This window comes from Rhinoraja longicauda, chromosome 2 (assembly GCF_053455715.1).
Source record: "Rhinoraja longicauda isolate Sanriku21f chromosome 2, sRhiLon1.1, whole genome shotgun sequence".
Taxonomy (NCBI): Eukaryota; Metazoa; Chordata; class Chondrichthyes; order Rajiformes; family Arhynchobatidae; genus Rhinoraja; species Rhinoraja longicauda.
In genome coordinates, this window is record NC_135954.1 from 70445584 (window position 1) to 70473342 (window position 27759).

At 40.5% G+C, this 27759-nt stretch overlaps 1 protein-coding gene across 6 annotated transcripts in view; it reads right to left on the reverse strand.

The window, feature by feature from the left end:
- Nucleotides 1-27759, reverse strand: part of LOC144605442 (RNA-binding motif, single-stranded-interacting protein 3) — a 1037045-nt gene that overhangs the window by 572494 nt on the left and 436792 nt on the right. For 2 of the 6 annotated variants that reach the window (XM_078420745.1, XM_078420754.1), the window contains exon 1: nt 7416-7925. The exons of the other annotated variants lie outside the window; for them this stretch is intronic. In XM_078420745.1, coding sequence (XP_078276871.1) covers nt 7416-7490 — 75 coding nt within the window. In that variant the 5' untranslated portion in view covers nt 7491-7925. Of the gene's footprint in view, nt 1-7415; nt 7926-27759 lie in introns of those variants that run through there. 6 annotated transcript variants of the gene reach the window in all.

Genomic DNA, 27759 nt, shown 5'->3' on the forward strand with positions numbered 1-27759 from the left:
GGGGAGAGAGAGAGAGGGAGAGAGAGAGAGGGAGAGAGGGAGAGAGGGGAGAGAGGGGAGAGAGAGAGAGACAGAGAGAGAGACAGAGAGAGACTGAGAGACAGACGAGAAAGAGACAGAGAGACAGAGAGAGAGACACAGAGAGAGAGACAGAGACAGAGAGAGAGAGAGACCCACAGAGAAACACAGAGAGAGAGACAGAGAGAGAGCGACAGAGAGAGAGACAGAGAGAGACAGAGAGAGACAGAGAGAGACAGAGGCAGAGAGAGACACAGAGAGAGAAAGAGAGAGAGAGAGACAGAGATGGAGACACACAAAGAGAGAGAGACAGAGGGAGAGAGGCAGAGAGAGAGAGAGTGACAGAGAGAGAGAAAGAGAAAGAGACAGAGACAGAGAGGGAGAGAGAGAGAATGACACAGAGATACAGTGACTGAAATGGACAGAGTGCCCCTCTGCCTCCCTCTCTACTCCCGTCACCCTCTCCTCCTCTCCCCCGCTCGGTCTCTATCTCGCACTCTCTATCTCTGAGAGAGAGACAGAGAGAGAGAGTGAGAGAGAGAGAGAGACAGAGAGAGAGACAGAGAGAGAGACAGAGAGAGAAAGGCAGAGAGAGAGAGAGAGAAAGAGGCAGAGATAGAGAGAGACAGAGGGAGAGAGGGAGAGTGGGAGGGAGAGGGAGAGATGGAGAGAGAGATGGAGAGAGAGGCGGAGAGACAGAGAGAGACTGAGAGGCAGAGAGAGAGACAGAGAGAGAGAGACAGAGAGAGACAGAGAGATAGTGACAGAGAGAGTGACAGAGAGAGAGACAGAGAAAGAGACAGAGAAAGAGACAGAGAGGGAGATAGAGGGAGAAAGAGAGAGAATGACACAGAGATACAGACTGAAATGGACTGAGTGTCCCTCTGCCTCCTCCTCTCCCCCTGCTCGCCCTCTATCTCGCACTCTCTATCTCTGTTTCTGTCGATCTTTCTCACGATATCTCTCTCTCTCAAACCGTCCCTCGCTCCCTTTCTGTCACAATTTCCGTGTGTGTGTGTGTGTGTGTGTGTGTGTGTGTGTGAAGATAGATAGGATCTAGTCGAGGACTGGTTGGAGAGAATCCATGATTAAGGAGAAAAAAAAAATCATCATTAATGTAGGTGACAGAAAGAGAACTTGGAGATCTGCAGTATTTGCAGCAGGCAGGCAGGCAGGAGGAAGTATAATTGAGATAATGGTGCTGGTCAGTGAGTTTATAATGATCTCAGCTGCAGTATTTTCTGGTTTTATTTTAGATTTTCAGCAGCTGCTGATTTCGCTTAACATGAACAATGTCTGTATTATAGATGTGATTTAGTTTAGAGATAAGAGTGTTGAAACAGGCCCTTTGGTCCACCAAGTCCATGCCAACCATCGATCACCCGTACACTAGTTCTATGTTATCCCACTTTTGCATCTTGTAATAAAGTGTAATTGATGGAATACTTCCATGTTCTAGGTACTCAGAGAAACTTCCTTCGAGAGTAAGGCATCTCTTAGTTACATTTTCAGTGTAGCTGGATGGGGATAGTAATGCTATAAATAAAATGCCTTGGAAATTATTTGATCATGTGAATGATATTCATGTTAATTAAAGCACACATTGCAGTCATACCTTATTTTATTGGTGGGGTGATTTGGCAATATAGATTATCCATCAATTCTGAAATCCACCTGATTAACCAAGTATTCTAATGAAGGGCCAATCTGTCTGTGGTGAAGATTATAGTTTACATTGTGATAATTTCAGAATTCAGTTAAGGTCTACAAAATGAGCATGGTCACCACAGTCTACAGATAAACACCACACAAAGTTAGTTTGCCATAAAAACAGTTGAAAAATGTTAATGTTACAGAACTGCACTTCGTCCAATACTTACAGGTCGCCACTATGTACAAACATTACGCAATCACGGTTTCCAAGCACCATCACGAATTGTCGCAGGCTTCTCAACCAATATATTACATTTTTACTATCTTTTGCAAACATCACCATAACCTCAGCCATGGCCTCTGCAATTTAATAGATTAATTCCAAAGTTCAACAGTATGTCTTGTTTCAAGGTTTATTTGAAGGCAATGACCAAAGCTCTAATCGCTCCCTTGCAATAGTATTATTCTGATAAAAACATCCTCACTCTTCATCATTTTATTTGAATTCAAATTATCATAATAAACCTTAGAACCTTTGATCTATGAAAGAAACTTCGAAAAATTATGATTTTTTTACTCCTCCCTCCACTCAATGTTAATTGCTTTTGTATCTTAGATAAGTTTTAGATTGAATTATTTTTGACTAAATGTTCAATTTAGTTTAGTTTAGTTTAGTTTAGGGACGTAGCATGGAAACAGGTCCATGCGGACCATTGGTGACCCGTTCACACTGCTTCTGTTATCCCACTATTACATGCATTCCAAATACATTAGGGGAAATTTACAAAGGCTAATTAACCTACAAACCCACATGCCTTTGGAAAGAGGTAGACACAAGATGCTGGAGTAACTCAGCGGGTCAGGCAGCATCTCAGGAGAGAAGGAATGGATAATGTTTCGGGTCGAGACCCTTCTTCAGCCTTTGGAAAGAGTGGGGAGACCGGAGCACGTGGATGAAACCCATGCAGTCACAGTGAGAACATGCAAACTCCCCAGAGACATTGTCCAAGGTCAGGATCAAACTGGGATCTCTAGCGCTGAAGCAGCAATTCTACCATCTGCCCCACTCTGCCACCCACAATTTACAAATATGTCATAATGAAAGCTATCCCACCGTGGAGCAATGGAGCTACTCTCTAAAATAGTCAGGTTAAGTTTTAGATTCTGATCAGACCAACTGATTTATCTTATGTCATTCTGGCTGATATCAAATGCAACCTAGAAAAATGTTGGTCGATGTGGCATGTTAGGATTCTAAAGGCAGTTGTTATGGAAGGAGTTACCTTGTATATTAACTAATCAATGCTTAATAATAAGTAATAATCTGGTTGCAAATGGACCATCAGGAAGGAATATTACATATACAGAAGCTGCGTCACACCTTGGGATTCTTCACACCCACAGGTTTCCAAACATACATTAAAACATGAAATTTAAAAAAGATTTCTCATCTCAGAATTTTGTACAACAAACCAAAATCAAGCACAATTATTGATTATACAGAACAGTCTAACCTATCTCAAACAAAACAAAAGATCGTGGGAATAAAATTATTCTTATTTTTTACTTTACATTTAACTTTACTGGACATGAAAAATACTGTGATTTCCCCCCCCCCCCCGCATTTTTAACATTTAGTTTTAGAAGTTCTGAGTGACCTTGCCAAAGTTGACAGTAACCTTTTTTGAATCTAAAAGTATTAGTTCTGGAAGTAATGAGCTTATATTTTAAGGTGATATTGAGAACATAGCTTGAGAGCATCTCTATGTCTTGTCCATTCCTGGCTTCACTCCAAGCTACAGATGGTAAGAGAAGACAGTTTGAAATCTGTGTTTGCTTGATGAATTGCTCCCTCCATCTGACCCTGGTTCTACACACAGCACTAAACACAGTCTGAAGAATACAGGATAACAGAACTTTATCACGTTGGCTGCAGTATGGAATCCCTGCATCAAGACCCTTCTGTGAGTCCAGATGGTTGAGAAGAGGATTCAGAAAATGTGATAAAAAGTGACCAGACTGCGAAATGAGCATACAATAGGGGGGGTCTTCAGTAACCTTACGCTATGAAAAGGCCATGGTTGTCAAACCAAATCATACCCAGCAATGTTACGCTGACATATTTTGTGAATTAGCACCGTGATAAATAGAATGACCATGCAACAAGTGTTTTGTTTCCCCCCCAAATTCTGAATACACAATTTTGATTCACTAACTTTTCAATATCAAATTCCAGCATCCCTGGGTAATGCAAGACAGAACTGGCAGAAGGAAGTAAAGAGAAAGGTCAGATTAGCAGGACCAAAGGGGTCACACTTTGTAAGGAGTTGACATGTCGGAGAGAGGAGGAGAATGTCAATCAGTCTGAAGAAGGGTCTCGACCCAAAATGCCATCCATTCCTTCTCTCCCGAGATGCTGCCTGACCCGCTGAGTTACTCCAGCATTTTGTGTCTACCATCATACTTTGTAAATTTGGAGGAAAGGTACACAGGTCAGTGATTCACTGTGGGAGTAGCAATACATGACCATTGTACTAAAGGCCAGCAAAGTCAGGGAAGGGTTTGAATTTAGCAAAAATATAGTCTTAATGATCATATTATTTTGCACTTCTTCAATTAAAATACAAAATATTGTGATTACAGAGTACGTGACGGTATCTGTGGACATGGTAACATTACGGATTCAGATTTGGCTCCTTCGTTTAAGACACATCTCTCGAGCATTTGGGGATTTTACTTCAAACTTTCGGCATTGGTCAAGCTTTATTCCTGTTTTAATCTCATCTCAAAATATGGTACTTAATCTGCAAAATCAAGATGGGAAATCTTCCTCACAGGTTTACCAGATAATCCACTAATCTCTCTTTTTTTAATCTTGCAAATTAAGGCTTTCAATTAACAAAAAAAACTTGTAGTTTAAAGTCTATTCCATATGAGATATTGTTTCCCAGATCACGATTGGCCCAAACCCCCTTCAGCTCTTGCAATTCAAACAATTTGCAGCAGTGCTGCTTTTAAATATAAATTGACCTAGAATACTTAACGGTTTTGAAACGTACTGAATTTATTTATTTAGCAAACCAGTACCACAATTGCAAACCTTCTATACCTTTTTAGGCTGCATTTAGATTTTCCAAAACAGTACTCAGGAGAGTACACAGGAAACTGTTTAATGCTCCACAAGAATGTGTTGGAATATTTTCTTTAAAAGTCAAATCAGGAGCCGGGGGCTATGTCTGCTTTAGGATGGCGGTTTTATTGTGGACTTGGTTTGCACTTTGACATATTTTTATAATATAAATAAAGTGAGTGCATTGTGAATTTGGTTTTATTACAGCATATCTACAGACAAAACCACTTTAACAAAGGTCTCAAAGTTGCAACCTAATTTTATTCTGGAATAATATGGCCACGTCTTAAAATATAAACACAGCCCCACTGCCTAACAGGAATGATCATAGTTCCATAACAAAATATTAAACTCCCCTTAATTGAAGATTGCCACCAGTTCAGGACACAACTGTTTTGAATACGTTATACATGTTGTAAAATGGCTGAAGCCAGATGCTCTCTTCGAAAAACAAGATATTACCAAATGGGTATTACCAGAGGCAGTCAAATTGATATCAACTTCAGTTTGCCAATGTCAGAATGTAGCAAGTCACTGGAGATTAAATCACAATGGAGCACATTTGCAGAGACTTGAATTCCATTTTGAATCAATAGGTATCTTTGGTTTTGCTTTGCCACAGTACACAGGCTGAATTACACAATTGGAACATCATAGTGCAGACATGCAGTGTGTAAAACCACAGTTAAATTGAAACTCATTGGTACTGGGGAGGAGAAATTCTCTTTCAATTCAGCATTATAAAATTATCTGAAATGAATGTGACAATACAGTACACCGGCTGAATCACACAATGATAAGTGATGTGTCCTGCATATGGAAACATACTTTATGGGTTTAATTTAAAAATGGACTGGGCGGCCCAATAAACATTTGTCCCAGCATTTAATATTAGCTCATTTTCAAGTTGATTCTATCATTTACAATACAAGAAATTGTTGAGAATAATTATTTTCGATATCATGGAATCATAGTTTTCAGATCCATAGAGGCAATGGAACACAGTTCTAAAGTATACTGTGGTAAACAGGCGAATCATGTTTAAAATGCAACATTCCCCACATTTGGTGTATTTTCTCATGTCTACCTTTTACACAATTGAAAGAATATTCTCAATGTTCTTTATCGCAAATTATTCTTAACCTCTGAAAACTGTCTGGCTTACATTTTAAACCATACTGTCTAAACTGTACTGCACAATTGCTCTCTCAGGTTTTTAACCTGTTAGGAGCATTCAATCAAAAAGAGCTGAAGAGTAATATTACGTATTTACCAACAGTGACTGAAGTAACGTTCAAAAGGAAGACTAGTGAATCAAATTGAAACCCACCAAATTTTCAGAAGAAATGGCGCTATTGTCCACTATAACACATTTAAGTAAGGAATACATTACATTTCAACCAACAGCAGGTTGATTAAAATTAGCATTATGGTATTAATTTCTTCACAATCACAACAGAAAGATAATGACAAAGTTTATTCTTCATTGCTGATTAAATAACAGAATTTTTGTATATAAAATCAGCCTGTGTAAAACCACTAAAGTCAGAAAGAGTCGCCCTATCCTCATGAAGATAAGATGGGTCCGACCGGTCTCAGATTCAGACTGAGCTTTGCTAAAATTGCAGCTGAACCAGGACTTCTGCTAGTGTTATTAAAATGGCCCAGGAGCTGATGACTAGCTTTCCAGTTAATAAAAACCAGATGTTTTCCTTCTGCTCTGTTAACATGCGCTCTTGGTTACTTTGTGGACTGTAGTCCATGTTTTTTTTCTGCTCTGCTTTCGGATATTTGAAAAAGACAAAAAGGAAAATGGAAGAAAAAATACAAAGATGATTGAAACAGTTCACATTTTACTGCTGTGTTTTATCCATGTTTTAAACACAGGACTGCAGGCACTGTAGCAGGCGGCACCAACCCAAAGCAGCCAACAGGGTGTAGGCTGAACACTCGCAGAGATCACATTCTCTGGAAATCGACCTTGAAGGGGAAAAAACCTTGTAAAATGCTGTATAATAGTGTAGGAAATAAAACCAGCTGGATTGTACAATGAGCAAAGCCAGACCCACTTTGAAAAAGCGGTATGCAATATGTACTGTCTAAAATAGTTGCCACTGGCAACAGGGAAGCAAATGCATTAAAATTATAAATCAAATCAAAGTGTCACCAGCTGCGGTCAAATTTGTAGCAAAAAAAAAAGCAAAGCGCGTAGGCCTTCTCGGCAGCTCAACTAACAGGTAAATGACATGTCACCCGAGAAATCAACCAGCATTCATGATACTTCAATAAAGAGCAGAGTAATGTTTAAAATGAAAGCAAATGAAATCTCTATTTTTCAAAAAGAGAGCAATTAAAAGGTTTCAATTAGCTGCATTTAAAAAGTGTTAATCCTATAAACAGGCAATCTATAATAACAGACCTTCCTCTTTCAAGTACCCATTTAGACTAATAGTTTGCCTGCAGGACACTCTGTTCAGGAGAGGTAAAAACAGAATATAATTCACAGTCATCTGTAGTTGACTTGACATTCATCATTCAGTAAGTACATAAATATATGTGTACAAACAGTGTAAAAGACACACACACACACACACAAACTGTTTGCATACAGTACCTTTGTGTGGAGGTAATGAGGGTAATAGTAAGTGTACTGAGGGTACATTGGCTGCTGTTCCAAACGTTTGCCCATGTAGATGGAATCTTTATCTCCGATGCAGGGAACTCGCTGACAGCGTGTAGTGCCCCAGGCCCTTCTTCCTCTTAAACCACTATTCCTGACAGTGTCAATGACTGATGAGGCTTTCGGGACTTCTCTGCCTTCTGCTGCTTGCCAGTTTAAATACAGCTGAAAGATTTTTCCTTTGGATTCGGAGTTCTGTCGGTGCTTGTCCTTCCTTTACAAAAAGGGTATACAATCCTTGCTATTTGATAAAAGTGTTAATGCCAAAATGTCAGTTGATACTGCCCTCGGCAACTCCAATTACTTTGAAAGATGAGTAAGATAATTTAGCACGCTAAAAATCACTGCAGTCCCGGCTTCCTCTTAAGCTTTCCGTGCTTCCACCAGCCTTCCAGCCTTGTTGCTGCTATCTCCTTCACAGAGTGACATGGTGTTTAGGGCTTGTCTTGTCTTTCATTCAACCCCCACCCCCACCCCTCTTCCTCCTCCTCCTTTTCCTTCTCGCTGGTGGGTGTGACTTCGGCAGCCTCTCCCTCGAGAAACAGACGCAGTCCAGAAGGCTGCAGTATTTCCTCCAAGAAATAGCCTGCATTCAGTCTCATGCAGGCAGGAACCCAATTCATTCTGCCATCTCACTTGAATGCTAAGTACTTTTACAATAGGCCAAATCATAACTAGAATAATGAAGTAGCAAAGGCAACAGACATTAAGTCCTTCCAAAAATGTTCATCTTTTGTAGATGAAAATAAACCTGCAGCTAGATATATGGTGGGTAAAAAGGTGTTACTTTGAATTAAGTTTTGTTTTAAAATGAAGTTATCTTTGTTTCCTGTGACTCTCGTGAGTTTTCTGACTTCATGCTATTTTAACCTAAAGCACCAGTAAGTAGATGACATGGAAATAAATGCTGGGCCTTATATTCAATGAAGGTAGTGGGTGATCAGAACACTGGGGAGCCTGACCTTTAAAAAAGACCCTTTGAGCTGAGGAGAAACCCGATGTTTCTGATCTACATTCAGTCACTATCTGAAATTAAAACGTCGGTTTCAGCAAAAGGAAATATTTAACAGAACTATAGCAGAAACGGTTGAATAACAAGTGATTTTTTAATATTTTAAACAACGGATATAATCCGAATTTAAAGGGGAATTGTCCTCTTGATAATCACGTTCAAAGGATTTGTCACTGGAGCATTTATAGGTAACATGAACAATCTGAAAATGGCAGCAATTTTTTTTTCTTTTTGATCAACTATTTTTCATAAAGTTATAATACAAATGTAAAAGCCTGATATTTATTCATTTAAATCATTCTTGTGGAATTAGACGAAAGAAATAAAAAGTATTGAAATCTGTAGGTGGTCCAAGAAATCCACCAAGGTGAAGATTCCTGGATCTGAATCTGAAGAAGGGTCTCGACCCAAAATGTCACCCATTCCTTCTCTCCAGAGATGCTGCCTGTCCTGCTGCGTTACTCCAGCTTTTTGTGTCTATCTTCTGTTTCTTTTTCCTTGGTTGATGTGTGATCTGAGTTATTCCAGTATTTTCTGTTTCTATCTCAGATTTCCAACATCTGCAGTTTATTGGGTCTTTTCATTGAGTCAATGTTTGAGAAAATATCCTAAGAATTTCAAAGAATGTCCTGGTTAACTATACCATATCCAAGGCCAGGGAGCTTACGACAAAACCAGCAGCAACAGGAATGTACATCAGTGCAACAAACATCAAGATAGTATTTCTGATTCCCAAATTTGCTCCCTCCCTGAGAATTTCCATTCCTATGCTTTACGAATGGGATTTAAATGCTGGATCACAGGCCTGCAAATGGTCTTCTATACCTCCAGGAGTTCTTATTTTAGTAAATATGAAGAGGTTGAGAATGGAAATTTTGAGACTGACTGACCAGACATTTAATCTAAGAAACAAGACATCATTACTTTGCAACAAATTGCAAGCACGCCATAACCATAAGAACAACCACAAAGATCTCTATCACAGACAAATCCATCCATGAAGATAAAGCCAATATTTTGCACCAACCATTCTTCCAGTTCATCAGCTTGGGTGGAGGGTGGTTGCTCTGGAAAGCGAGACCTGTGACCGTGCATACATTTTTCAGTAGTTCAATGGATTGTGATGCAAATAGTGCTCACAAATGAGAAGATGGTCATTGCCTGGACAGCTCAATTACTCAGATAATTATCTACATTGCTACATATTACAATTATCTGAATAATAATAGCTTAAATAAAGGTAAAACAGCCAAATACTTGCCTTAAAAGATACTGAACTGCTTATGTTTTCAGAACTTTAAAGATCACAAGGCTCTATCCACACTGACCGAACAAGACATTGTATAAAACATTGCTAAACTTTCAAGAAAAAGTAAAGCAATTGAGAAGAAATCACTGTTAAAAACTGATCTTTGCTGTTTGAATATCAATAATGTTAATTAATTTAAACATGTCGAGCAATTCAACTATGAATGAGGTAAACACTATATCATTATGGAAGTGAAAAGTAAAAACAATGAGAAAAGGTGTGACTGGTATTCTTTCTTGCATGACAAGATTTGGTGTCAGATTGGGCCTGAAATGCTGCAAGACCATAATAGTTAAAAGGCAATTTGCAGGTAATTGTTGCTCTATAAATAAAAAAAGATTTCTCCTGTCATTTCCAATTCGCAGTTGATAACAAAATACAGATGTAGATGTCTTTCCCTGCAGCACAACAGAAACTGCCATCACTCAGGTGTGTTTCAGAAAGGAGGAGCTGTGGATTATGACTGATAATTCACAAACAATAAAATCGAAAGTCACAGCACTCAGTTGAATGTAGGTCACCTCTGCATATCTAGGTCACTGTTTTCTGTTTAGATCACACATCAATGCTCAGAACAAAAATGCAAGTAATTGTTTTAAATACCCAGTATAGTTGCATAACTTTATAACGTTTAAATATTTTTTCCAGTTTCCCATATTTTAAGCACAATTCACAATCAGAGATGATTTAATTACTTGCAACAACATTTCTAAAAATAACACTGCAGCATTTTTCTCTTCTCAAACTTGCTTAGTTATCTGTGGATGCAAATAAGTTATTGTGGAGAAAGCACATCGGCCTCCCACTTCCAATCTGGCTGCGACCAAAGGACATTGAAAATCTGCCTCTTTGCAGTTCATGCATTTGTCACGAGGATCTGGCGAAATACACAAGGGTCCTTGTCACGGTTCACCCTAGCAGCTGTATTACAGATGACTCTCTGATCTATGGGCTGTTCCCAGGGACAAACATCAAATGCTGCTGGAAGGCCATCAACTCAGTGAAAGACGCTATTTGGTCTGCTCTAAACTCTTTGGTGTTCCAGCAAAGTGAGATGGACGTAAGGGAACGATGCCAACTGGCCCATTTCAGACTGCAGAATTACATGCTCAGGGATACACTGAAGCTGGGTGCAGCCATCGCAAAAGGTTCTGTGGGGGAGTACCACAGATTAGGCGCCTTCCATTACTGGAAATTGAGGGGCTGTGCCTAGTGGGGACACCCCTCAAACAAGGGAAGGGATACCACCCCAAGGGCCGCATAAGTGGCAAAAATGCTCTGCTTACAGAATAAGGGAGGTGCTGACACTACTGGGTATAACACATGCAATACTGAATGTACAGACACACTACGAATGGATGAAGTTTTTAATGTTTTTTTATGTTTTACATAAAGATCAAATTTCAAATAACATACAATAATCTATAGTTAATTTATTCTTTATATTTCAAATCTTGCTGCACCGAGTGCCAGGCTGCTGTGGTGCTACAAAATGGAAGTTAAGAGCAAATGTAATCTTTAGGTAACGCAAGGCCATAGAGTGGTGAATAAATGCAAGTGTTTCTGCCACACTGCTTTATGACTTTTTATACAGGAAGGACCTGCAGATGCTGGTTTACACCGTTGATAGATACAAAATGTTGGAGTAACTCAGCGGGACAGGCAGCATCTCTGGATAGAAGAAATGGATGATAATTCGGGTCAAGCCCTTCTTCAGACAGAGAGCCAGGGGAGAGGGAGGCACAGAGATAAGGAAGTGTAAGGTGTGAGAATGAGACATCAAAGGGGATGGGGATCAAGGAAAATGTAGAATAGATCATTGTTAGTTTGGAGAAGGTGACAACTAAAAATTTAATCAAGGGGACAGTCAGACTGGTCGGAGAACTAGGAAGGGTGAGGGATGGAGAGGGAGAGTTTACACTTAAGCGGTATAAATATTGACCTCTAACTACAAGTAACGCTTGCTTTCCCTCTCTCCCCATCTTTCCCCATTCCTCATTATCCGGCCAGTCTGCCTGCTCCCTTGATTAAATTTTATCTCTGTTTGTTTCATTGTCACCTTCTCCTAGCTAACAATGATCTATTTGGCATTTTCCGTGAGCTTCATCCCCTTTTTGATGTCTCGTTCTCATACCTTACACTTCCTTATTCTGTGTCTCTCTCGTCCCTGACTCTGCCTGAAGAAGGGCCTCGACCTGAAACATCACCCATTTCTGATATCCAGAGATGCTACCTGTTCTGCTGAGTTACTCCAGCATTGTGACTGTCTTACGAATTTTTATACTCCTTTTCATTTGTTGTCTGTAGTGATGTAATGGAGACTAGATCAATATCATTAATCAAGCCAAGAAAGGCTTGCCATTGGAAGGGCACCGGACCAAGAGAAGAGATGAAGCTAATTAAATTGGTTATGGTTAGAGTGGTAGAGTCCAAAACAGAAAGAGATGGTAGAGAATGAGGTGAGTGGGCAGGATGGCGAGGGGAATGGGGGAAGGAGAAGAACAATTGAAGAGGAACAAGGAATAGATGAAGGTAGAGAGAGGATCAATAAGGGAAAGCATGCAAGGGAGAAATAATGTTAGATAGGAAGTGAAGTTAAACCAAAATCTGTATGAAGAGGAATAAAAATCAAAATTTTATTTGAAAGCTCATAATGGTGATATGAGAGATAGATAATAAATCGAGGAAACATGGATAGTAGAGAGGGAGTGTAAGTGCAGAGCAGGGAAAGGGAAATGTGCTTCCAGGACAAAATATTGTTCTGTTATGAAAGTCACATCTGTCAAATGCAGTGTTAGCTGCAGGCACAATGGTACAAATGACAGTACAAAACATAGACATGAGGGAATGCAGACATGGATAACAAAAGAAGGGGTGGAAAGAATAAAAAATTACAGAGCCCAGCAATAGCCGAAACCATGGAGGCAAATCAAGAGCAATGTGTTGAGGACTAAATGAAAGTCAGCAGATAGCATGCCATGCAAATCAATGATCAGCAAGTGCTGGTAGGGTGGGGTCTCCACAATAGATTTGAATTCCCAACAAATCTAATTAAAATTCCTTCCAATCTCTCCTACAACATGGCTGAAAACTTGCATTACAGAGTTAGGCTGTTCCACAGCAACATTAGGTGGCCAGAGTCTGCAATTGCAAGCAAAGTCAGATAGTTTTTGTATGCTAACTCAATACTCCATCACAGCTGTGGTTTTAGAAGTCAATGTGACACTGAACAGAGAAAACCTACTTAAAGTTAAATATTGTCATCTTTCATTTTGAAATAGTGTGAACCCCTCTGCAACTTTAATACACATCAGTTAATTTTATTTTGTATATATGTTCAAGATTTTTGCCCAAGAAACAACTGCAGTTTCTTGTGCCTTTATTTTATTTTATATTATTTTTAATAATCAATGCTTTATGAATGTGAGAGTAGAAATAATTATGGCAGAAATTATCAACAAGATATGGAGTTAAAATAAGTATTCATAATTTCAATAATGGCAGGAAAACGCAAATTTTGGGAAAAGTTTGGATAGACAGTTTCCATCCTCAAGGCAGAAGTTGTAACATTTGGCTGTGTTGTGATTTTCTGGCCACTGTAGGTGTCAAACAGGTTCCAATAGAAGGGGGAAGAATTTCAGAAGATGGCCATTTCCACACAGGACGTTTAAGAAACTTCTTTCCTATTAAAAGCTTCTGTGTTTCTTACTTTTCAAAGCAAATCTGCATCATTATTGTAGTTACTAAGATTTCTAATTTATTATTTATTGATAAGACTTCCAGTGTCATAAAAGGGCAGAAGATGCTGATGACAAAAAGCACCATGCATTCCAACACAGTCTTTTAGCACTCAGAGATTGTTCCATGTAAAATGTGTGATATAATTTATGACCCATGGCGTGGCAATCTGCAAAAAAACTCCCAAATAAACTACATATACCTTGTTTGCGTTCATGTACGAGTGAAGATTTGAGCAAAAGAGAACATAAAACCAATATGTGCAACACTTGTTACAAATAAAAAGGTAAGTCAAGTAACTGAAAATGTGACAGTACAAAATGGCAGCCCTGGTAATAATTTAATAATATTACAAATCATGGTAACTATTATAAAAGCAACAAGACATTAAAAAAAAATCAGGATTAACATCAAAGTGGAGAGTGAAGCAAAATTACTTGGAGCTACATGTAAAAGCAAGGAGATAATTCTGTGAGAAGAAATAGTCAGATACTTAGGCGACATTGACCAAATAACTTTAGACTATGTCACACATGCATTGTTGTGCACATGGGCAGTCTGTGAGAAAGTCCTGAATGAATGATAAATACATTGTTTGAGCTCGTATGCCAGTGTGTGCACTCGCCATTGCATCATGGTGGGAAGAACCAGACTAATACAACGTAAAAGGAAGGAATTCAAGGATAAAGGAGGGAATTGGTGCTTTCAGTCTGAGGATGTAAGTGAGGTGGTAAACGACTACTTTGTATCAATATTCATCAAGGAGATGGGCATGGTGGACAGTATGGAGACTACTAATATGCAAAGGGAGTTTGAGATTAAAGTGGTGGGAGGGCTCTTGAAGGGATTTAAAGTGGATAAATCCCCAGGGCCTGATTGGATCTATCCCAGGTTATTAACAGTAGCAAGAGAGGAGATTGCAGGAGTCATGGCAAAGATCTCATTATTTCCAGCAACAAGCAAGATTATGGAAGACTGGAGAGTGTTTAAGAAAGGAAGTAAAGAGAATCCAGAGAATTACAGGCCATTGAGCCTCTTGTCAGTGGTAGAGAAGATTCTTCAGGATAGGATTTATTCCCATTAGGAAGAGAATGGGCTAATTAGGGACGGTCTGAATGGCTTTTTTCTTTGCAGGTCATGTCAAAACTTGATTGAGTTTTTTTGAGGTGGTGTGGTAGGTGATAGATGAGTGTAGGGCAGTTGGCATTGTCCACAAGGGTTTTAGGAAGCCATTTGATAAAGTCCCCCATAAAAGGCTGATCCAGAAGATTAAGATGCACAGGATTCAGATTGACTTAACTGTATGGATTCAGAACTGGCTTACTAATGGAAAACAGAGGGCTGTGGTGGAATAGTGTTATTCAGGCTGGATGTCTGTGATCAATGGAGTTCCACAGCGATTTGTGCTGGGACCTCTATTGTTTGTAATATATATAAATGTCTTGGATGTAAATGTGAATGGATGGGTAAGTTTTCAGATGACACCAAAACAGGTGGAGCTGTGAACAGTGAGGAAGGCCGTCAAAGTAGACTGTAAAATATAGATCAGCTACAGTAATGGGCGTAGAAATGGCATTTGGAGTTTAATCCAAGCAAGTGTGAGATGTCACCCTTTAGGAGGTTGAATATAAGGAGGAAGAAAACAGTTAATAGCAAGACCCTTAACAACATTAATGTACAGAAGAATCTTGGCATCCAGGTCCATTACTCCCTGAAAGCAGCAACACAAATAGTATGGGGAAAAAGGCATTGGGTATGCCAGCCTTCAATGGTCGGGGCATTGAGTATAAGCATTATTAAGTCATGGTGCAGCATCCTGGGTGCAGGGTTGATATGTCAAAGACAAGAGGCAGAGGTAAAAGGGGCAACGTTTTAAGGAAATGTACAGGTCACATTTTTAAACACAAAGGATGGTGGGTGCCTGGAATTCACTGCCAAGGGTGGTGGTGGAGGCAGATATAATAGTAGCATTTAAGATGCTTTTAGATAGGCATATGGATGTGCAGGGACTGGGGGGGGGGGGGGGGGGGGTTGGATCATACACGGGCAGATAGATTCGTTTACCTTGGCATCATGTTGTACACAGACATTGTGGGCCAAAGGGCCTGCTCCTGCACTTTACTTTCTTATATTCTATGTTCGATTTTCTAACATTCACCTTTGTCTTTAATGTGCCAGCATAGTGTTTGGCCACACGAGCAAAAGAATACAGTATTTGAAGATTAAGACTCAAACCTGGCACAAAATTTATGGAGTTCTAAAAGTGTGTTCTCTGCCTTCGGAGACTTGGCATACCGACACAAGACATCTCAAGGCACTGAAGAGAAGCCAGCTACATTGTTTCCACACAATTCCTCCAAATCCACTGGAACGACAGGCAACCCAACATCAACTTTCTCTACCAGACCAGTGCTCAGTCACTAATTTTACCCAGTAGGCTCTGCTGTCCAAAGCAGAATACATTTAAAAGGGATTTAAGAGACCAGGTTTGTGCATAGGGGAGAACACAGAAGCTGAACTTAAACTGTAGAAAGAGCATATCATCTCACAGAATAGACACTGCCTCCCCATCAGACATATCCTACCCCATCTGCAGAAGAGTCTGCAGTTCCTACGTTGGCCACATTAAATCAAATAATCAATCCCAAGGAATTGCCTAAAAGGAAGAAAGTTGAGTACATTCTTTTTATTGGCAACAAGTATGCAAAAGCAAAGCAACACAGCATCAAAAGTTTAATTTTGTTTAGAGATAAAGTGCAGAAACAGACACTCCGGCTCACCGAGTCCTTGCTGACCAGCTATCCTCGAACACTAATACTATCCGACGCACACTGGAGACAATTTACAATTTTACTTAAGCCAATTTACCTGCAAACCTGTACATCTTTGGAGCATAGGAGGAAATCGGAGCTCCTGGAGAAAAAACACACAGGTCACAGGGAGAACATACAAACTCTGCACAGGCAGCATCCATGGTCAGGATCGAATCTGGGTCTCACTGAAAGGCAGCAACTCTACCACTGTGCCATTGTGATGCCAAAAATAGAAAAAAATGCCAAGGATGGCAAGGACAAGAGAAATAGTAGAAAAGTTGCAAAATCATTTCAACTCTTCAAGCTGGAGACTGCGGAAAGTTATAGGTCAATAGACAATAGGTGCAGGAGTAGGCCATTCGGCCCTTCGAGCCAGCACCACCATTCAATGTGATCATGGCTGATCATTCTCAATCAGTACCCCGTCCCTGCCTTCTCCCCATACCCCCTGACTCTGCTATCCTTAAGAGCTCTATCTAGTTCTCTCTTGAATGCATTCAGAGACTTGGCCTCCACTGCCTTCTGAGGCAGTGAATTCCACAGATTTACAACTATCTGACTCACCTCCGTTCTAAATGGCCTACCCCTTATTCTTAAACTGTGGCCACTGGTTCTGGACTCCCCCAACATTGGGAACATGTTTCCTGCCTCTAACGTGTCCAACCCCTTAATAATCTTATATGTTTCGATAAGATCCCCTCTCATCCTTCTAAATTCCAGTGTATACAAGCCTAGCCGCTCCAGTCTTTCAACATACGACAGTCCTGCCATTCCGGGAATTAACCTAGTAAGATAACGTCAGCAGATACCTGTCCAGATGACCTTACCAAGAAGCCTCTACAAATTCAGGAAATTATATTCATACTCTCTAGGCCCTATCTTAGCAGTGGAAATAGTTACAGCTCTGTAAATAATTACAATTAAAACACAGAGTACTTGTGCTATAACTCCAGGATAAGTGCTCAACCAAGATAACCAAGCCCAAAGTCAAAGTATTATCTAACTGAATATACCAACATGCGAAGGCAATAAATAAGCCTGTATGCAAAAAAACAGCTTCCTACATGTTAACTAGCTCTAACTAATCATATAGATGCAAGTATATCATTGGGTTTATCAAAAGGGCACCTCCCTTCACTGATGTTTCATTGAGTTAGGCCCACAACACCTCGGGAAGGCTCGACAGATGGTTCTGACATCCCAGAACAACCCCCCACAATGCCTGTTCTCACCATCTATGCAACCAGTATTTACTAAATAAATGAAGCTGCGGCTAATAAACTCACTCAAACAAATGCTAAACCCCAGCATCCTATCTTCGACTAGTCTTAGCCCATCATTAAACTTGTAACACGACAAATATTACCCTTGCATAAGATCGGGATACACTTACACAGACTACAATTACAAAAAAATGCACATACTGCATGTCATAAGTTTTCTTTCTGCCCTCAACTGACACAATTTGTTCTCCACCAAATCCACCTACTGCCTTGTTCTGCTGCCTCTGACATCTGCTTTACGGCCTGACGCAAACTTTGTCCACAAATTCCTAGATCACCAAATAGCGATATTGTCTATCGCGCTATGAAACCTCTACAACCCACCTCTACAACCCACCTCTACCGGATGTACCCTTTCTCTCCATCCTCGCTGCTCAACGTCTGCTGCCAAGTCTACATATCTAAGCTTTTTCCTTTCATAAGCCTCATCCACTAAGTTTACCAAGGCATTGTCAATTCTATAAAATACACGATCCTCTGACTAACTGACCATAACACTAGATTAGGTCTCAAACTAAAAGTAATTATTTCCTGTGGAAATAATTATTTCTCCCAAATCTACCTGCATCTCCCAATCATTGGTTCCCTGTAACTGACCTGACTCATACCTGTCTGAAAACTTCCCTCCTCTTTTTGCTCCCTCATGGCCAAAATGATTTGCTGCCTTCCCTGTCTTGACACCTACTGAATTCACTTGTGCTCTCCTCCTCTCAATTGTTGCAGCTGTGCACTTCAAGACCTGGTTATGCCGTCAAGTATACCAACCCTGAGAAAGTTGTGTAGGAAAATAACTGCAGATGCTGGTACAATTCGAAGGTATCACAAAATGCTAGAGTAACTTAGCAGGCCAGGCCACCTGCACCTCCTCCAACCTTTCCAGGTGAGACTGAGGTTCACCTGCACCTCCTCCAACCTCATCTATTGTATCCGCTGTTCCAGCTGTCAACTTCTCTACATCGGCGAGACCAAAAGCAGGCTCGGCGATCGTTTCGCTCAACACCCTTGCTCAGTCCGCCTTAACCAACCTGATCTCCTGGAGGCTGAGCACTTCAACTCCCCCTCCCAGTCTGACCTTTCTGCATGGGCCTCCTCCAGTGTCAGAGTGAGGCCCACCGCAAATTGGAGGAACAGCACCTCATATTTCGCTTGGGCAGCTTACAGCCCAGCGGTATGAACATTGACTTCTCTAACTTTAGATAGTTCCTCTGTCCCTCTATTCCCCTCCCCCTTCCCAGTTCTCCCACTGTCTTCCTGTCTCCACCTATATCCTTTCTTTGTCCCGCCCTCCCTGACATCAGTCTGAAGAAGGGTCTCAACCCGAAAAGTCACCCATTCCTTCTCTCCAGAGATGCTGCCTGACCTGCTGAGTTACTCCAGCATTTTGTGATACCAACCCTGAGAAAGATTAGTTCTACATCCTGACAAAATATGCCTCAATGTTGCCACCTCTGAACACAGGGGACAGGCCAGGTCACCACCTACCCATTGTTTGAGGTTCTGTGGTGATGGCAGCACATCATAAATAGCCCTTATAAGAAAACTTACATGACCCACTTCCATGCACCACAGGTCCCTCCAGCTAAACCTCTTTTCAACACTTTCCCAGTTCATCCACTGTCCCTGTTTAACCTGAGCTACTGCCCTTAAACATCTCACTGCTTCCTCCTAGCAACGCATCTGCTCTACAACCAATTTCCTCCTCTCTGTTGGACCTACCTTACTCCACACTGGTTTCCTTGTGCTGAGCCCCAAGCCTCCGTTCTCTTGCTGCACCTTACCGACCATGTCTGTATGCCTCAGAGCTGCTTGTGCTTCTCGTACTGCCTGCTTTGAGTTCCACTTCCTCCCTCTAGTTACATTTGGCACCAGATTACGAACTAAGGTATCCTTGCTCCCTAATAATTGCAACTCTATCCTTACCTTAGCACACTTAATCTCCTCTGTTGGGCTAGACAATGGTAAATGGAGAATGCCTTTTGCCATATAACGCCACACCGTGGAACTCTGAACTATTTCCTAATATATGAACTAACCAATCTCTCTAACCTTTCCACCTTAGAAATTTGCACCTCACTTACTGTCAATGGCCACATCAACTTAGGAAATAGCCCGAACTGCAAACACCACAACTTTAACTTGCCTGGAAGCTTCTCTATCCTTTCTAATCCGTCAGTACCAAATTTTCTAATTTGCTGAACCTGTTCAGTGTCATCCAACCTCCTATTATACCACTTACCCAAAATTTAACTGGTTTCTCCATTATAGATCCAATTTTGGGCAAGTAGATGAATATTGTGCTGTTTGTATAGTTCCTGATATTTCCACAGCTATGATAGTGAAATCATCTGCTATTAGAGCATATTAATTTTTGTTTTGTTTGTTGTGTCCTCTAAGAACTCATTCTGATTCAGATGTCAATGAATACATGAAGCTGTTGCAGTGGAGGCCTAGAAACTGCCTATTAATCAACATTACATATATGGTTGGATGGTTTCAGTTTGAACAATTACTCAGGAGTAAGGCTCCACTATTAATCTTGTTACCACCCAGTTTTCAACAAAGAAGCAGGAAGGCCTGTTTGCACAGGAAAGAAAGCATTGAAGCAAGGCTTGTTGATTGAACATCACAGAGATCAATTTGTGCCATTCTTCTTCTAAAGTTATCGGAATGCACTGAAACACACCAAATATATTGAAATAGCGGTTTATTTGCAAGTCGGCATGGTTGTTATTTACTTGTGAACACCTAAGTTTTTGGTGTAAACTGAATGTCTATAACACTGTCATAAGCAGGCACACAACATTTATACTGCTTTTTTTTGCAGACCAGCATCTGCACTTCCTTCTATTCACACAACCTGATTTTTCTGTCTAATACAATAATGTACACAAACATTCAATAAATAGTAGAATATTCCATCTTTAAAGATTTATTAGACTTCTACAACAAAAGGAAATTCTCCTGCAGAAATACTGATGCACAGAAGTCGCCGGGTGCAGTTCAGCTCATTCAGCCCAGTTAGGAAGGAATGATGGATAAAAGCAATTGAAACACACTAAGCATCCTTGCACTAGCTGCAAGGAAAAGATTGTGTGTTCACAAAGGAATGTGTGTTCTGAATCTTGCATGGGCCAGTGATCAGAGAATGAGAGACAAGAGAAATAGTGGAGCAGCATAGTTCTAGGAAGAATCTTGTGAGGATTGGCAAGGCATCCAGAAAAGTTTAGGTAAACCACTTGGTCCTAGCCATGATAGCCAAGAAAAAGGAAAAAACTGAGATTGAAGATAGTTATGAGGTTGATCACAAAATTGTTCTGGAAGATCTAACATACAATAATTCAGATAAGAGTTAATATAAGGTGCCTGGAGATGGATATAATACAGTACTCTGAAAACATCTAGTCAACATCACTTCAACATGACTAATACATGAATTAAAGATTTGTTAAATTTATAACATTTGTCAATATGCCAAATTAGTTGTTTTTTTGTGCTTCTTTTAAATAAAATGTTCTATGGCAAATGTAAATATATATGGCATGATGTATGGCATATGTCATGTGAACATAGGCAGCCTACATGGAACTTTGAACAATTTAGGGGTGGCACGGAGGTGCAATGGTAGAGTTACTGCCTTACAGCGCCAGAGACCGAGTTCGGTCCTGACTATGGGTGCTGTCTGTACGGAGTTTGTACTTTCTCTCCGTGACCTGGGTGGGTTTTCTGCAGGAACTACAGTTTCCTCCCACACGAATGACTTACAGGTATGTAGGCTAATTGGCTTGGTATAATTGTAAATTGTCCCGAGTGAGTGTAGGATAGTGTTCGTGTGCGTGGATTGCTTGTCGGCGCGGACTTATAGACAATAGACAATAGACAATAGGTGCAGAAGTAGGCCATTCGGCCCTTCGAGCCAGCACCACCATTCAATGTGATCATGGCTGATCATTCTCAATCAGTACCCCGTTCCTGCCTTCTCCCCATACCCCCTGACTCTGCTATCCTTAAGAGCTCCATCTAGCTCTCTCTCTTGAATGCACTCAGAGACTTGGCCTCCACTGCCTTCTGAGGCAGAGAATTCCACAGATTTACAACTCTCTGACTGAAAAAGTTTTTCCTCATCTCCGTTCTAAATGGCCTACCCCTTATTCTTAAACTGTGGCCCCTGGTTCTGGACTCCCCCAACATTGGGAACATGTTTCCTGCCTCTAATGTGTCCAACCCCTTAATAATCTTATATGTTTCGATAAAATCCCCTTTTATCCTTCTAAACTTAGTGGTCCAAAACGCTGTATCTCTGAAACTAAATTACACATAACTGAGCTTCTTGAGTTTCATTATTTATCTTTGAAGTCTGCACTGTACACATACATTACACTGATATTATATGCATTATGTGCAGCGAGTCATTGGTCATAAAATGGTCAGCAATCTGTGCTGAGGCAGTTGACAGTGCGGGTGCCACCAGAGGCTGAGGTCTCTCACATATTGTTGCAAAGACTTTGAAGGGAAAGGCTAGAGAGGCTAATCAATATATATAATCAAAAGGCCTAAAATGTTGGCAAACTGGCCAGAGAACTTGTAGGATCAACACCAGCGTTGATTACTGGCATAATATTTGCTGCACAATCTCACCAACATGTAAGTCGTGAGCAATACCAATTGCTGTCCCAACTATCAAGCAACAAGTGTCAAGAGTCAAGAGTGTCAAGAGTGTCTTATTGTTACATGCCCCAGCTAGAACAATGTAATTCTTACTTGCAGCAGCACAACTGAATATGTAAACATAGCACACTTGAAACAACATAATAAACAAGAAAGAAAGTTCAGTGTGTGCGTATATACACATACTCTTAGACTGTGGCCCCTGGTTCTGGACTCCCCCAACATTGGAAACATTTTTCCTGCATCTAGCTTTGTCCAGTCCTTTCATAATTGTATACGTCTCTATAAGATTCCCTCTCATCCTTCTAAACTCCAGTGAATATATACATATACACTATATATATATATAGTAGACACAAAATGCTGGAGTAACTCAGCAGGTCAAGCAGCATCTCTGGAGCAAAAGAATGGGTTGGAGAGAAGGAAGAGGGGGAGCAGTGAGAGAGGATATTGCTGAACTCTCGTCAGAGAGAGGAGGAGAACTACTTCAAAGTAGACATATCTTGAGGAGATTTTGCAGTGCAGCGGACAAAATGTGTAGGAAAGAACTGCAGATGCTGGTTTAAATCGAAGGTAGACAAAAAAGTAGACACTTTCGATTTAAACCAGCATCTGCAGTTCTTTCCTATATATACAGCATACATACACATACATATTATATCTACACATACAAATACATAAACATATTATACACACACACATATATATATAATACTTACACACATGCATAATATACACACACGCACATATAATACACACACATACACATATAATATACACACATATATGTATAATATACACACACACAAAAAATAAATAGTGCACAATAAAAATAATGGTGTATATAGTTCAGAGCTTATTTGCGGTTGTAGTGTTTAATAGCCCAATGGCTGTAGGGAAGAAGCTGTTCCTGACCCTGGATGTTACAGTTTTCAAGCTCTTATACCTTCTTCCCATGTTATGGGATCAATTTCAGCACAACCATAACTCACATAATGTCTGTTTTGCATTCTGGAAACTCTGACTACTGCTATTGCAACTCTGGAAACTTCAAGGGGCTTACAGTGTGTCACAGAACTCCTGCAATGCATACTTTAGTGGATAACAGATTTGCTGATGTATAGCCCAACAGAATGGAGTAACTCCGTGAAACAAGATTCTTATGTCTTATGATCCCACAAATACCCCATTGGCAGTATGCTTATTCTTGCCCATTCAAACAGCTTCACTTGTCAGCAGGCAGCTCAATATAACTCATACAAATGGCTTTTTTTTTTTGCTTACTCAGGAGATTAGTGGGTGTGCAGGTTATTCGTGCACAGAGGCATGATGGGTGAGCCCAAACACATCATCTTGAATGTCCACACATGAACGCAAAATTCTGAGATTATGCTTAAGAACTGAAACTCATGCAGAGGATTTCCCTCCTTAGGCAACAAAGCCAACTGGAATGTCCTGATTAAATCATAGCTGAGATCAACTAACTGGGATATTCTTATTCTGTGCAACGGATACGGGTGCTGTACTGTAAGGAGTTTGTACGTTCTCCCCGTGACCTGCATGGGTTTTCTCCGAGATCTTCGGTTTCCTCCCACACTCCAAAGACGTACAGGTATGTAGGTAAATTGGCTGGGTAAATGTAAAAATTGTCCCTAGTGTGTAGGATAGTGTTAATAGTGTTAGTATGCGGGGATCGCTGGGCGGCGCGGACTAGGTGGGCCGAAAAAGCCTGTTTCCGCGCTGTATATATATGATATGATATGATATGATATGATATTGGTGATTTGCTTTATCTAAAGTTGGAGCTCTCCAGATGCTAACAACTTAACTTGCCCTTTTGCCAGGGAAAATATATGCTAAGAGTTCACTCATGTTTGTCTAGACTATGCAGCAGCTTTGAAGGCTGCTATCATATTTAATGAACTTTGACCCAGCCTTCAAGAGAAAGTCACAGCAGAGCAATAAGAAAATGCATTCACTCCAAAGTTCAATTCCCACTGCACTTTGTACTTCCACTATGAAATAAATACAGTGAAGTGCAGCATTAGGCTATGTTGGTAAATAATTGATTTACCATTTTACACTACAAAAGATGAAGGGCTTTTGAGGATTTGCTGCACGTCTGGAACATTTTTGGAGGGAGGTAATTGATTTATCTATTAACATATTGCAAAATGCATTTTTTTTGGAGAAATGTCTCACTTTGAGGCAAATATCCTTGTAGCTTTAAGCTGATAGAAATCAAATGACATTGTATTAATATTAGCTTTGTGTTGTTTCAGATATAATTTCAAAAAAATTCCCATTCACAGACATTCCAGAAGATAAAAATTAAATAAATATTTTACAGGTCCTCTCCAACTTTCAAACACCTGACCTTTGTACAGGCCATAAGTATGAACAAGTGTTTGAGAGACCAATGTTATCCATTTGATGGCTTCTGCAAGACTGCAGGCATCTTCTGCCACATAGGAACTGTTTCCACTTCCAAACTGTTTGGGTTACAAACAATGACAGGTACAGAATCCTGCCATAACCTGGGGAGGACCTGTACTTCATATTATGGTCAGGGTGACTCTTAATCAAATAGTACAGGAATAAATAACATAGGAACAATTCCTACCCCCATTCCTCAATTCCTGGCATGTGGATTCCAGAAGTAATTTTGGCAAAATGTTACACACATTTTTCCAGAATACAACTGAATTCATTAAAAAAAACAATGCATTATTTTCAGCATTTAAATACACACAGCATGTTCAAAGGAATTATTTTGTAATAAGAAAATATTGCTTGTGCACCTTCAAATTTCTCAAACATTTCCGAGAGGTTTTTACACATGAATTATTTTGAGTTGTATTAATGTCAGATATGCAGATAAATCGCTTTTGTTCTCTTTTATCATTCTTCTTTGTGATCATGAAAATAAGCAATGTTTTGTTAAAGATCAAGGCAGTATCTTTCTTCACATATCCTTTGCACACATCCGCATTATGTCTGCTGAAAATAGCTGGCTTGGGATTTCCATACTGCTCTTCTTGCACTGAACAGGAACTCCAAGCGGTCACATGGCAGGGAGCCAACCAGGACCGATGCCATCCAATCAAGGAGGGATGTCGGCGAGCAAGAGGGATGTTGGTGAGATGGGTTACCAGAGAGCTGTCACCCCCGCGAGTGCAGGAGGTCAGCAGAGGACGCACCGCCGAGAACAAAGAGGGACCTGGCATCGGGGGGATGGCCAAGAACAAAGATGGACCCGGCATGGGGGATGGCCAGGTACAAAGAGGGACCCGGCAAAGGGGGATGGCCAAGAACAATGAGGGACCCGGCATGGGAACAAAGAGGGACCCAGCGTGGGGGGGGGGAGGAGGCGAAGGAAGAGGGACCATTGGGACTACATTGAATGCTTTTGTAACTTTGTCAGCGCCCTTTATGTGACAAAGAATCTCACTGGACCAAGTACACGTGTCAATAAAGAATCAATCAAGTACCTGCTACTGTACCAGTGACAGGTATGTTGAGCCCCAGTGGATAGTTTGGAGTTACTATAGGAGAGATTAATGAGTCAGTGGTGTTGCCTGTCATGTCCCCAAACTGTACCAATCTGCTAAACAATCAACTTTTGTATTGCAGTCAATGGAGGACCAAAATGCAGGCAGTAGAGTCCCAAAAATAGCAATGAGATTAGTGGTTAAATATCCCTTTGTATTCGTCAGTGGCTGAGATTCCAAAATGTTTTGCTGCTTCTCAAATATGGCCATATAATGTTTTTTCTCTCTTGAAACAACTGACTAGCATTTTATTAACATTTTATCCAATGGTCAGCAATTACTGGCTCAAAAAAGGACTGCTGTTGAGCAATCATGATATTTTTGGCAGCAATATGATTCAGTTTTAAGAATGATCCTGAGCTACCTTCATATATGATATAAAGAAATAAAAAGCTATGACTCATTACACAAGTCATCTATTCACTGAGGGGTAAAAGGAAGGATTATCAGCATTTAGCAACATGAGGAAAGGGTGAGGAAGAAATTGGTAGGTAGAACCTGATAAGGAGGGAGGGTTGGGGGAGGAGATAGGAAAGGTGAACAAAGGGAGAAGAAACCCATGTAGTCCAGTGTGTATTTGGGAAAATGCCACAAGTGTGGGTTACCCAAAATTGGAAAATTCCCTGTTCACACCATTGGGTTGTAAGCTGCAAAGTGGCATGTGAGATGCAGAAACTTGGAACTGCAGATGCTGGTTGCAGTTGATGGCTTCAACGATGTTGCTTTCTGTATTACCAATGTCCACTATTTCTGCAGTAGAAAAGCCGAAGGAATCCCAGAGGAAATTCTAAGTCAAGGTTATTTAATTTATTGTCCAGAAAAATGTGACAACATGATAAATGTAAACAACACCTCGTGCTTTGCCAATGAACTGTGAATTACTATTAATCAATAACTAAAGCTTAAGTTTGTTCATTCTTGGGCATACAGAAGTGTCAAACTTATCTATCAAACACCTCAGGAACAGCTAGACAAAAAGGACACCTACGCCAGACTTTTATTTATCAACGATAGATCTGCCTTTAACACATTCAAACACATCTCTGAACTCTCGGACAGAGGAGTCAACACCCCCATCTGCCACTGGATCCTCGACTTTTTAACCCGCAGATCACAATCAGTGAGGATAGGTGACAACATTTCATCCACAATAATTCTCAGCATTGGTACCTTGCAAGGATGTGTTCTCAGTCCCCTCATGTACTCCCTATACACTCATGACTGTGTGGCCAAATTTGGCTCGAACTCCATCTTCAAGTTTGCAGATGGCACTACGGTGGTGGCCCAGATCATAAACAATGATGAGATGGAGAATGGGAAGGAGATATAGTAATATGGTGCCAAGACAAGAATCTATCCTTCAATGTCAGCTAGATAAAGAGCTAGTTATCGACTGCCCACATTGGACAGCCAACAAGGCACACCTATGCCTCTACTTCCTCAGGACTGAAGAAATTTGGCATGTCTCCATTGACTCTTACAAACCTACAGATTCAGTGTGGAAAACACACTGTTGGGTAGTATCACAGCTTAGTTTGGGAAAATCTCAGCCTAAGACCACAAGAAATTGCAGAGTTGTGGATGTAGCCCAGTCCATCACACAATCCAGACTCTCCATCATTGAAAAAACTCCATTTATATTTGACATTTCCTAGGCAATGCTGCCAAAATAATCAAACATAATCAATATAACTTTGGTCATTCCTTCTTCTTCTGGCTTCCGTCTGGCAGCAGATATGCAAGCTTGAAAGTGTGCACAACCATACTCAGGAACAGCTTCTTCCCCTGTGTTATCAGGCTTCTAAACAGTTTTTCCATAAACTAGTGCGAATAGGTGATCAATGGTCGGCATGAACTCAGTGGGCTGAAGAGCCTGTTTCCAAGCTGTATCTATAAACTAAATTAAA